General features: G+C 41.1%; 1 protein-coding gene and 1 long non-coding RNA gene across 2 annotated transcripts in view; one reads left to right on the top strand and one right to left on the bottom strand.

Moving 5' to 3' along the window:
- LOC133949044 (phosphatidylethanolamine-binding protein 4) overlaps positions 1-13,841 on the bottom strand; it is a 50,425-nt gene that overhangs the window by 6,157 nt on the left and 30,427 nt on the right. The window contains exons 5-6 of the mRNA XM_062383183.1: positions 2,381-2,426; positions 1,987-2,103 (exon numbers count right to left, since the gene is read on the bottom strand). Of these exons, the coding sequence (XP_062239167.1) occupies positions 1,987-2,103; positions 2,381-2,426 (163 nt within the window). The remainder of the gene's footprint in view (positions 1-1,986; positions 2,104-2,380; positions 2,427-13,841) is intronic.
- On the top strand, positions 1,802-3,362 carry LOC133949053 (uncharacterized). The gene is made up of 3 exons (XR_009920120.1): positions 1,802-2,056; positions 3,066-3,158; positions 3,239-3,362. It is a non-coding gene; the product is annotated as an uncharacterized LOC133949053 (long non-coding RNA).

Raw genomic sequence — 13,841 nt, 5'->3', positions numbered from 1 at the left:
CTGACCCACATTCATAACCTTAACACCGGAGACACCGCAGCCCCGACCCACCTCTCATTGTTCATCGCTGAGGTGACGGCCAGAGATGAAAAGAAAAAAGACGACAAATCTGCGCTGAAATTGAGTCAATGGCTGCACTACTGGAAGTGGAAAACGATCATTAGGAGTCTCCCACCCACGACTAAATGCTCTCCCTTCGCAAATCACATCAATTAATGTCATGGGCTATGAGAAATGCTCTCTGTGTCATACCACATGGAGGGAGGACAGACGCTAATAAGTGAACATACTTAACGGAGGAGGTGGGGAGACATGGGATTCCCCCTGTTCCTCTTGTGCCTGTGCAGGAATAACACGCTCGCAGCCCAGTTGAGGCCGACGATGATACAACAGGTACACCGGAGAGCTCAGCCAAAGCCATGTGCTCACTGTAAAATCAAATCCTGTTCCAAACCACAACTAGGCTTTCATCCTTAATATGTCACCCAGCGTTTCCATCACAAGAGCGGTTATTCTCTCCTGAATTGACCAATCGAATGAAGCAGCTGATTTTCATAGAGGGAATTTCATTAATTTCATTTCCCTTGCATGCAGAGAACAGTTTGCAGGAGAGGGGAAGCGCTACAGCGGTAGTGACAGTCACCCAGCAGATTAAGGATGGGTGGATCCACTCAGATCAACTGCTTCATAATGTGGAGGAGATGTTTGTATTTGAGCTGCAGCAGGGAATTAGTATGCACCATTTTGGTACAAAAACTATATTAAAATATTCAAAATAGCAGTTTGTTATTCATGCTGTTATTTCTTCATCTTAACCAGCTCTGACACAGTGAATACCCAAACAATGTGATAAGTCTTCATCTCGTCTTCCCCAAATAGGAGTTCAGATAAGGAAATGTCCTTTTCTTCCCAGACGTTTCAACATCAAACAGACTTGAGCCTAATGTGTCTGGATTGTTTGCTGACATAGCTGTCAAAAACTTCAAACAGCGGAGACTGGCAGCTCCACACGTTCGCGGCCGCAGCTCATGAAGTCTCAAAACGCCAGCTCAAATCACAGGTTGTGGCCCGACACGAACAGACAGATGGGCACGCCTCCTGCGAGGTGCTGCACTGTGCCCACCTTCTCGATACCTCTCTTCAGGGGGGGAGGAAAAGTCAGAAATCTTGAAGTATATACAAAACAATACCTGCTTTCTGCAAGACAAACTAACAGAGAGGCAAACTAAGAATCCGATCGGGTAATATTATTAGTGACTGCACGTCTATCATCACGGTGGATACGATTTTAAGACAGAGTTTAACAACATGTGGTACGGCACACTCGTGCAGGTATGCGTGGGAGATACTCATCTTGACCCTGCAGGCACTTACTCACTAACCTCATTAACATTTCCCTTGTCAAGTTCAAGCACTTTGAGAAAATGATCTTCCTAAAGCCGCCCCACTATGCTCAGATGAAATGCTGATAATTGTTTGGGAATTGGGCATAATGACATCTGTCTGGCCAAATACAGCCTCGAACCACATGGACTCAAACATGGTTAGATTGCGTCTGGCTGCAGTGTCATGGGACATTATATGATAATATTTAAAATCACAAATAATCGGTGCTTCTTTGATCAGCAATTATAATTTTTTTATATAACATGTTCAAATTATTTGAAATAACTCCACTCTAACAACTGAGGCAATAACGACACCAGTCTAATGTTGTAAAATGTCAAAACTTATATGCTTATATGTGAGGAAGTGAAATAATCATCTATCTAACGCTTAGAAGGAACACCTGCAGCAGAATCTCTGAAGGTTCCTAAAACACAAAACCTAAAACCACAAAAGCCAATAACGTGGTTAATTTGAGAGGACCGTTTCAGGTCGACAGTTTCAATACCTCTGATTCAACACCTAACTACTGGCTGCTGTTGTTTGATCAGTGCAGGTATATGACAAAAGTGGTCTGAACTCGAGGAGTCGTGTGGTTACCGCGGGACGAGTTTTCCTGTGGGCCGAGAGACACGGATGCTTCTGGAGGCTGCTCAAACAACATGAGCTGGTAACGATGAAAACCAGTCTTCTGAGGCGGCGTCGGCGGATGATAGTCTGCAAAGGAAAAACAGAATCAGGAGAGCGGCGACTTGTGACTGATACCACCAAACATTAGATATGATTCACACAAATAAATCATATCTTTGATGCTTAAATCATTTCCATTGTAAAAAGGTTTCTACAAAATTATGACTCTAAACACAGTCAAACATCCAGATTATTATTTTGAGATAAGCTTCTTTAATCAATACCTCAAGACAGCAGCTGCTACTGTAGTGAAATAAACTAAGTAAGGTTATAAAATGAATGGTCCATTGAAAAGCATAGTCACCAGTGAGGGTGGTTCCATGTGTCTGTCCACTCTGGAGAGCATCCCCCTGTCAGTCAGACAAAGTGTTTGGGACAGTTAGTGAGTTCACTTCTGCGCCAAACCTCACAATTGATTAAAAAGGGCCATGAAGACCCAGTAGTTTGGTAAAGAGACAACACGGTGGGCCGTCACAGTTCTTCTCACAGCACACCCACCCACTGTAACCAGAGACAGGATTGAGAGGCAGATTGCTCTTCAAGCCAATTATACTGGGAGCTAATTTTCTTTCAATCTAACCGGCTCAATTCTCACTAAGCAGACACATATTGTCACAGCAAGAGATTTCAGCAAATACATTCAATACACCTTGAGGTATATAATCCTTTTTTCTATTTTATCTAAAAAATATATATATGTAAAGATTACATGAAGCTCAACGCTCCACTACAGAAGTCCATCAAAATGATTAAAACATTTAAACGTTAAACACAAGACAATTACAATATATTGTCTGGGAATTATTCTGATTGAATTTCCAGGTAGCAATTTCCCATATTATTAATCCGTCGCCTAGAAACAGAAGCGCAGATATTTTTCATGTATTTTCAAATGTATATTTGTTAGATTTAACTCCTTCTTCCCCAGGAAGCACAGAGTCAAGGACTTCACAGTGCAAGTTGTTCAAACACAAGTGTTTGTTTAACAGACTCGGCTGCTCACTACAAGACGGCTGCGTCCTCGAGTGGGAGGAAAATGACTAAATATCTGTGTCTGTGAAATAGCCCAAAACCCACTTGAGGTAAGAATGGAAGTCCCCATCGCAGGCATCAAATATCTTTCACCCAGCACTTACTCCTATGCTCTTTTCTGCACACACAGGCGCCCCCCACAGGAGGACAGAGGTACTGTGTTACTGGACAGCATACAAAGACAAAGGAAGAGTAGGACGAGGAGTGTTTCTCTCATCCCCTTGAAGTCTTAAGCAGAGATCTCACTTTTGTATAGCGACAGAAATAAATAACAAAGTGGTTTTAAACTTTATTTGTCCTGTACAAAATGCAACAATGGTATTTTTTAGAGGGAGATGAATTTGGTGCTGTACATAGTGCCAATTAAAATGTGTTTATAAGCAAGTGGTGCGTCTTTAATTTTATGCCAGAATTACTGAAATGCAATGTTGATATTACATTGCATTTATTAATATCAGTTTTATGATTTATAAAAAAGTAGCACAAGTAGAGCATGCGTGGCCCCTATTGTTCAGGATCTTATCTGGAATCATGTAACTGCTGTTTGGGAGGTTTAACAATCAAAGTATTAGAAAGCACAGCAGCAGTGTTTACTCAGACTGATACGATTCAGAGGATTAGTTTCAACTGTATCTTCAGCCACTGATGAGTGAGAAAAAAAGCTTTATTTAGAAATAGCGAGAGTCCTGCAGCATGCAGGCTCCAAACCAATTGCCATAGCAACAGGTAGTCAACATTTGAGCGTGCAACATTTTACCACATCTTAATGCTCGGCTCTCGCTCATTCTCCACGGCGCCCTGTGCCCTTTTAATTTCATTACAATGCACAGAGTAGAAACAACAATAAGTGAATGCAATATTAAAATTCAGGCAAACAATAAAAGAAAAGTAAATCATGTGCAGAGTTCTCATACGGTAGAATCACATTTATTAATCTAAGAAATCACAATCTTTTAGGTGCGGTGGTTTATCTGTGCATGCAGAGCAGAGCTGGTGTCACAGTCGTTGTGACGGGGCAGGAAAGTGTCGAGGTTACTGATGCTCACTGGGGAGTGACGGACCTGCTCACACTAATCTACAGGACTTTCTCACATGGTGGGCGTCCTCCCTCAGGGACACTGATGTGGGGGTGGGGCACAGAGCAGGTAAAGTTCTGACTACTAAATGATTGACAGTCGCTCGCTCACTTAATTGTGTTTGTAGAGAAAGGTTCAGCTGAACGTAATGGTTTTCACATGTGTATTTAATACAAAAAAACAAGTCTTGCAACTCATGTTAATTTGAAAAGCAAAAACAAAAGGCAACAATGGCAGAAGTAAAACATAATTTTTTCAGGGATAAATTCATCAGTTTCACCTGATTAACTTCATGTAATGTCTCTCAGCCCAGTTGAACGATTTCCTCGTTAACCATCCATGAAATTAGGGCTGTAATACATTTATAAGGCTCCCACCGATGAGCCGGTAAACAAACACTGGTAATTTTAAATACAGTTAATTACATTAATTCAAATTTTCAGCATGGATGATACACTGACATTTCTACATAGCAAATCTAAAAGGTTGATGTTTGGCAAAAAGCTTGCTTAGTTTATTTACTCTATCTGGCTTTAATCAAGTATAACTATAAAATGTGAATTAAATGTCTGTTCAAAGCAGACACAGGTAAATTTAATGAAACCTGATGGATAAATACAATTACATTTATTAACAACAGGTAACTGATACATAATCATACATTATCGTTTAAGGATAATGCAATGAAGGCTTTAGAAGAAAAAGCTGATGTTTTGCAAGTGTGTTGATTCTTTGTTAATTTCTCCATTCTCCAGTACGATGTAAGAATCTGCACTTTGTCTCTGAACAGGTCTTATATATTTGTCATCCATAAGCAGATATACTTTTGACTGTCGGTGCTGACATCAACCTAAAGATCAAAGCAATATCACATTACACAGATGTCAGAGAACCTGTGGTTTGGTCTTCTGTTGTGCACAATATGTTTACTCATAATCCAAATTTGAAGCATGCAGCTAATTCAATCGGAAAAAATGTATTTAATCTTCTAATGTGACGGGTACGGTACATACTCTGAAAACTACAAACATTTAAAAAAAATTATTGGTTCATATTGAAGGAAACGATATTACCAGGGTCACATAAGAATGTTCTGCAATTAAAGAGACAGAGAACACTTAAGTTTAAAACACTTTTGCAGTAACATCAGTACTACACTTAGTGACGACACTGACCCTTGTTCAAAGGAATCATTTGAATAAATGTTTTTATAATTTACTGTGAGTGCAGACGGCATCTATTATAGTTGATACCTCCCACCAAAGCTTAAACACTGACAAATCTCAACTGTTTTCCAGGATCACAACATGGACATTTTGTCATCATCAGTCAGTGCTTGGATAATTATGGACATGATTTAATGTATAGATACCATGAATAAACATTTAATAAACATAGCATTAAATAAATTACCTGGATGTTATGGAAGAGGTATTTAGTCAAGTGAAATGTGAGTACACTTTGCATTCTTATACTAGGGGATTACCCTTTTTCTTGTGGCTGTGACAGTGAATCACACAGTGTGGGAGAAGCACAAACTGACAGAGATATAAACACTGAACGTGTCAACATGGCCGTATACTATTTTACATATTTAGCACAGAAAAATAAAGAAACTCTTAAGCATCAAGGTGTTGAATAGAACAAGTGGACAGGAGAGGGTGTAGTGACTGGTCTTAGGGGACCGGAGTTAATGAGACCAGAACAAGAAACATGTTTTAAATGACCCATGAAAATTACAAAGAGCTTATAACCTGTTCTATGGCCAACCAGGACCTCTGATCTGCCTGTGGGGGGCAGTAATGGAAAACAGCATTAGGGTCCCAAGTACAAAGATGACCACACAATCAGCTGATGAAGCAAATCATCCATCGCTTGTTTATGACACAGCCCATGTGGGAGCTACTTCAGACTTCAGATAGCAGATCTAACTTATCTAAGTCCAGCTGTGGTGTTACAACACTTCATCCTGCCTCTTCCTACTGTTCAGCGTAGCCCAGCTTGCCTGCATGTTTTACTGACTCTCTCACACTCTGACTCAGACAAAAAGCAGAAAGATCCCAAACAACCTACACGTTATGAGCGATGAATAATTTTGAAATCTGGGTGGAAAGCTACGCAGCAGAGCTTTTTCTGTGGGTCACGCAATAGCCTGACACTCCAACCACTGATATTCTGACTCTGTTCAGAGCAAAGCACAACCAAGGCTGCTCCCGAGCAGCAATTTTCATCACACTACACATAATGAATCAGAATTAGTTCAGAGTTGATAGCAGTGTTATTACCATCCTGAAATTTTATAAAAGGATAATTGATGGGACACTGATATAACAACTGAAGAAATCACCTGTTAATCAATGTTTAAAAAGTGATTCTGATATTATCTGTGAATTGTTAACGTCTCTAGGCCTTAGAGGAGAAGATGAGCCGTTTGTTTGTGTAACGTGTCTACATAACTTCCGCTAGGAATCCTCTGACTAGAGCCAATAGGTAGGAGTGTGTGAGGAGGTGGTGGGTGGGTGCAGGGGTGCGGTTTCACCAGGAATACCCACTTGCCCAGCAACCCTTCTACTTCTCTGTGTGGGTGCGTGCTTCCCTTTGTCAGCAAGAGTTACTCATGCACCTACTTGTGTATCCACCGCTTGCCTCCCCCTCCTTGCACACCCTGTAAACCCACACCTACGACAATCAGCACCCACGTCCTTATAATGCAGTTCTGTGAGCATCATTCTCCCTTTTACTTGCAGTCAGGCTAACAGACGGGGAGAGAGAGCATGACAGATGGTGTTCACAGCTCTATTTCTGAGGATGGACTTGTACCGCCACAGCCACCCCTCCCCCCCTCGCCTATTCCACTCAAGCCAAGTGCTTATGACTGCCTGCTCATCTTCGCCTCAGTAATCAGCCCATTCATTTGCAGGGTTATTGTGAATTAAAAGTCTGAGTCTCACAAGGAACCTCACGGTTTACAGGTTAAACACTGTTATTCTTTGGAGGAGATAAACATGCTACTCGAAGACTGGGAGACTCAAGTTATGTTGATGAAGGGAAAACATTGAATTTCTCTTCTGTTACAGGGATTAATTTGACACTTAAAAACCATCAGTGGTGACAAGAGTCTCATGTCCAATAAGTGAAAAGAGAACAGCAAGATCACCTCACTATTGACTATATCTTAATCTTTATTAAATCATGTTGGATGGACTATATACATTTTACACTGCACGTGCCACTAATCAGGGAAAACAGTTTGCTCCGTTCAGGTTCAGACACAAAAATTGCTGCCTGAGCTGCACACTCCATTGTACCATACCTGTGCCACCCCTCCTAAAACTGAAGGACATTGTCTCTGCTAACCGTCAACAGACTCTGGTGCAGTGGTGGAAATAGTATTTTTCTAAATCAGGCACCACAATTTACGCAGAGGGGCCAATTACATGTCCAACAGCCATGCACAATTCCTGATTCAGCAAGGTGCACATTTAAGTTACTCCTTGTTTGCTGTAGCTCTGAGCACAGCCATGCATCAGTGAATTTATTTTGAAAATTAACAAATTGTCATATTTACTGTAAGCATTGTTAGTAAGGGATCAGTTTATTTGATGACCTTCAAAGGTCTTTGAAGAACTTGTTAACTTCCGGGCAGGCTTGTCATGAGCTGTTATGATGTGTAAAGACTGCATAAAGCTGCAGACAAGCGTGCAACCTAGTTATCTTGGTCCACAAAGGTCCCCTGGGCATTGTGAAAGTGAGCTGAACTGGTGACCTGGCCACGTCTCTCTGTGGAGACAACCTGCAGTGTCACAGACGTTGTAGACCTCCTTTGTGCTTTTCTGAAAAATGGCTCCATGGTTTGAACTGCAAACACAGGTTCACCACATTCCTCCACCGAAAACTCTCTGCTGCTCCTTAAATACTCATCATTAGCCTGTATGTCACAGTTAACTGGGATCAAGCTAACTTTTGCCTCTCAGATAGTTGAAGGTGGTACCGAGAGGCCCAAATCAGGTCTCAACATCCATCTCAGGTGATCTCAGCACAAGTGGACAGCTCCAGCTGCACTGTTTATACCTGGCACAACCACATGTGATCAATTCTCATTCCCCGGCCTACATGTAAAAAAATTCGAATATAATTTCTGTTTGCAAAGACCAAATCATGTTGTTTTTAACCAGTAAGACAATGACAGACAGTGGGAGGTTCTCTGCACAGACAGTTTCACAACAGCAGCAAATCCTCTACATTACTTAGGTGAGGGGGTGCAGCCGGGTGCAGCAGGCAGAGGCAGGAAGAGTATTAACTCTGCTGCAGAGGTCATGTGATTTTGTTTACAGCACATCAACACCCTAACACCGGGAAACGCTGACAAGTGTGAACATAATTTTTGGTTCATTATGAAACTGTTGCAGGTCAGCTGTAGCTGAGAAGGTGGCCTTTCATTGTGGCCCACAATGCATTGCTTTCACGCAGCTAAAAGAATGTGCTCTGATTGGATAAGAAGTGTATCGTCAATGCATCGTGGGTGTGTTCATACCTGTGCTCAGAGCTGTCCACTCGAGATCGGTTCACACGAGACAAATATTAGCATCAGGTCTAAACATTGTCGACCATCTGGCACATCTCAATGCTGTGGGACTTTGGAGAAACGCCATTCTGTATCTTACAACGAGCAAGCTTGACTTACAGTTGAGCAGCTGATCTATATCCGTGGTTGCTGGTATGTATGACACTGAAAGCACACTGAAGATTTTTATTCGGTTTTGCAAAATACACCATCCAACCTCATCATTAAAAAAATATATAAGAATACCAATAAATCACAATGATGACTACATACAATAAATAACACTGTGTTAGGTGCATTTCACTTTTCAATCAAATATAAATAATTAAGTAATAAAATCATCAGCAGCCTGATAATCAGTTTTCACTCAAGTCTTAATGGTATTTGAGCATGCGTTGTGTAAAAACCTAATGGGTTCAGGTCTGGGGTGAATGGTTGGTGGTGATCAGCTGAGCGGGTTGGATTGGCGCAGTCAGACAGCGTGAAAGCCAGCGGGGGAGTCACCCTTGATCCGCTTCAGTGCATCAACAAATTAACCCACTTATCAATAGCCTGCTGGACTAATGGCTTTAGTAAAGAAACTCATTTGGCTTTGGTAATGAAGCGGTCCAAATGAAGAGTTGGAAACACAAACAGTCCAGTTATTAAGTGAACTCCAGCGATCACTGACTTTACCCAACACGCTGTGACGCACCGAACCTACACTCCCTCTGTCAGGCTCATTAGCAAGAAAGCACACTATTACTCAAATCACTTAAGAAACTAGCCACCAAAAACTCATTATCACATCCATCTATTAAGTCTAATTTGCATACATTACAAATGACAAAGGGGCCCTGCCGGGTCGGTCATCCTTACGGAGCAGATTGGGCCTAACAGGGCAGAGCACAGGCCAAAGTGAGAGTGTGTTAGCAAGATAATTTCAACCAACCTGAGTGCTGCTTCGCTTACAGCTCCTGTGTGTGTGTGTGTGTGTGTGTGTGTGTGTGTGTGAGAGAGTATGGGTGCTGATGAGTCTCTACTTAAGTACTGTTGAGGGAAGCCCTAGCCTGAGTTCCCAAGGTAACAGTCTGTTTGAGTGGGGGCTGGCTGACTCATTTGAAGGGAATCCTGGAACCTGAACAAGGCTGCCCACTCGCCCCACCCCCAGCTTCATCAGCACGAGCAAACAAGGCGCTGACATGTCCCCATACAGGGCTTCCCACTGCCGGGGGTGGCACTGGAAAATCCCAGCCAGAGCTTGCCTACAAGTAGCATCAGAGGACCCACACACACAAACATGAGGCCTCCATGGAGATAGTAAAGGGATGGATGATAATAGAGCTGCGTGCCCACAAATACATCCGGGCATGTGCCTGGATTTTGATTAACACATGAAGGGACGGGGGAGATTTAAGGGGGCGGGAGAGAAAGAGCGAGATTAAGCTGATTAAACAGTCAAAGGCCCGAATTAAAATAGTTTTTGAGGTGTGAACACTGACACAAAATAAATTGAGTATCAAAACCTTGTGGGCCCGGGCATGGGTGAGGAGGAGGAGAAGAGGTGAGAGCAAGAGGAGGAGGATGAAGGAGGAGTAGGAGTAGGTGGACAAGACAACGAACTCTTTGCCCACACAATTAATCTAATTACGAAGAAATTAAAAGCGATCAACAGGCGTGTAATTGACCAGCTAATTAGTCCAAGGTCAGTTAGTTTTCTTGTTTTGACTTTGGGAGGTTGGTGATGTAGCAAGCAGCAAGATTGGAACATTTCAGTGAAATATCCTGAAATTGACGGCAATAAATTAAAACAACTGTTTCCACATTGATAAAACACATTTTCCCAATAAATAGCAATATTTTGTGTATTATTAATCCAACTTTGTATTATTCATAGAGTCCTAACATGAGTTAAAAGACAAAATAATAGTTTAAGAAACAGTACATTCTGCCCATTAGACAAAAACAGTGCACGTACAGTCCATAATTCCTGCTGTTAGGAGTAGCCATTTGATTTGTTTCCGTCCACTGTTCTATCTGTTGATAACTCTATAGTTCATACAGTGTCTTTAGTCATTAACAACTGAGAGCTGGTACAAAGGGATTTAAGAGGCAGCATTACTGTTTTGAATAGCTGGATGTTTAATTCTTCTATTATAATTGAGGCAGGAGCGAGGCAGAGGTTATGGTAACTGCTGGAAACCTGTCCCACTTCACAGAAAGGTTAATGAACCTTACAAGTCCTATGGGAGATGGAGTATGCTGTTAATTTGACAAACGTGGGAAATAAATGCTTTTATGCTTTTATTGACGGTGACCAATAGCGGCCTTTGCTGGAATGAAAGGTTTTAGTCTTTTGGGTGCTTTGCTATGAGGCAAAACAATAATGTGGAATGCATTTGTTGGAAGAAACTAAGTACATAATTGTTTGAATAGCAATTTCAGGCCAAAAAGCATCTTCATTATTAATTCCTACTTTTGGGGGAACATATACTGCACAAAAATGTACAGTAACCTCATTCACGTTATGAAACATCTGTCCTCATTGTGGATGCATTTGTGGGAATGAGGGATTTTAAAAAGCTGTGTTTTTAAAATCTACATATTTTCACATTCCATTTATGCACTGGTCTGGATTTCATTTTAACAGGGCACCAAGGGTTTAATACACTGACAGCCAGAGAGGAACCTGTGTAACAGTGCCAGCGCTAACCTGAATTAGTCGGTGGGTTAGAGAGAACCATGACAAAAGGTGGCTGAGATAGATCCGATCAGGACAGAGGTTTAAGGTGCAGCATCAACAATGTGTGCAGTGTGTATGATTATGAGATTAAATGGATAATCTCTATCCCATTCAAAGAGCCTGACAGATGCAGAAATCTGGTTTTACAAAGATAGACTTTAAATAATAGCTTATACCTAACCAGCCGTCACAGTTCAGAAAGACATGCAAGTGCTTCAGTTGCTCCAAACTGTGTAAATTTTGAGAATTTGAGGGGAAACTGTTTGTTTGGTAAATCTAGAAAATTGAAATCCTCAAAAATTTTGGAGAACATTTTACAAAAACGCTAATGGATTTCAATTTATTTCTGAAAATCTCCAACAACTCCCTTTTTGAATCCACGAATAAGCATATCATCATCTTATGAATTGATTTTGTTCTTTATATGAACAGGAAACAAAACATGGGCCCTTTTAAGCAGCTTGGATAAACAGATGCTGTCATTGCTTTTTAAGCACCGTCTCTGTGTGTCAGCAAGTGCAATTGCAACAATCTTAACCTTTTAAGATTAACGCCAGTCTTGTGTTTTGTACAGTTATCTTAACCTATGAACCTATTTAAGACGAAGAATGTCCTAACCTCATAGATAAGTTTTAGACTATCCTAACCTGATGAATAAGTGCAAGACTGCCCTAACATCTGTACCTTAATACTGTTTTAATCTTATAGATATATCTGACTGTCTTAACCTTATAGATATAACCTTATAAATATATTTGGCTGTCCTAACCGTTAGATATGTCAAAGACTGTCCTAACCTCTATACCAACTAAAAACTGTCCTCACCTTATTAATATGTCTTGGACTATCCTAACCTTATAGATACTGTATGTCTAAGATTTTCCTTACATCAATACCAACTAAAGACTCTCCTAACTGTAGACACCCAACAAAGACTGTCCTCGCCTTGAGACCTACCTGACCTACCAATATTAGAGTGTCCTACGTATAAACCCCCTTTAGACCGTCCTTACCTTATTTATCCATCTTTGACTGTCCTCACCGTATAGACACATTTAAGACAGTCCAAACCTTATATACTTGGCTAAGGCTCTTATAACCTATTAACCAACCTCTGTCCGTCCTTACCTTGCAGAATCATCTAAGACTGTCCTCGCCTTATAGACCAGTGTAACACATCTTAGTGAAACTGACCCTCATTTTTTTTTTCTTCTAATACCCCCTCTCTTGCGAGCCAACTCGCTCTCCCTGTCTCTCACACTTTCTTTCTCCCAGTGATCCTATCGGCACTGTATCCTGTGCACAATGTTTGCCAGAGGAACACACAAGAATTCGCGCTCCACAATCCCTCTTAACCTTTGACCTTGGCTTATTGTTACCTGTGAGCAGCACTGTGGCAAACATGTTGTACAAGTACTGTACAGCCCTGCAAGCTGTTTATGTTCTGCAAGTATGGAGGGCAGGGGAGGAGGGAAGGAAGAGAGGGAGCTATTTAATCCCCCCCAAAGGAACTCCCCTCTCAACCCGTATCGTGAACTCGCAGGCAAATCGCGTTGCTGGAAGGCACACCACACACACACTGCTGTCTTTTTAATTTCATCAGCTGAAAGAAATCTATACAGTGCTTTGGAATCCGACTGAGCTGCGGAGAGAAGTGAACTACAGCACCCTGGAATGTAAACAGGTTTCACACCAACTGTAGCATAAAAATACCACATTGTAACAAACCTCTTGGCTATGATAATGGTCAATAGCACAGATCAGAGGTCTTAGTAGATTTTATGGTTGATAGTCCTACAGCACATCAATAAGAGCGAGTTGAACAAATCTCGAGAACGATTCAGAGGAAATTATTCAAGTGCAACATCGTCTTCTACTGAACGTACAGAATCCACAGTGGCTTTTTGTTTGTCATTATAAAAAGCATAATCTGCCGAGAAAATCAGGAACGCTGTCCTTAAATCACATGTATTCAACTGTCTGGTTAGAAACAGATATGGGCTGTGATATGCACAGAATGGACTCATCCTCCTGTACAATGTTTGACAACTACTCGCAGTATTCACAAAAATAGGCAGAATATCATATCAGTAAAAGAGAGCCAGGATTTGTTCTACAATTTCTATTTACATTGACAGATAATTGTCATACATCCCGGAGCCATGGTAACTATGATGGACTCAATATTTCTATATTCATGAGATTCCAGCTTTATGTACTTTATATTATTATATTTTATAAAATGTCCATATTAGGGATTATTTTCTTATCTGGGATTTATTATATTAAAGATGATCTGTGCTGCCATACCAGCTCTAGGTTTTTGTTTATTGTACAATATGAATTATACTGCAGTTTTCTATTCTTACAG

This window comes from Platichthys flesus, chromosome 3 (assembly GCF_949316205.1).
Source record: "Platichthys flesus chromosome 3, fPlaFle2.1, whole genome shotgun sequence".
NCBI lineage: Eukaryota > Metazoa > Chordata > Actinopteri > Pleuronectiformes > Pleuronectidae > Platichthys > Platichthys flesus.
Note: the sequence above shows the minus strand (reverse complement) of the source record. Positions and strands in the feature narration are given on the sequence as shown.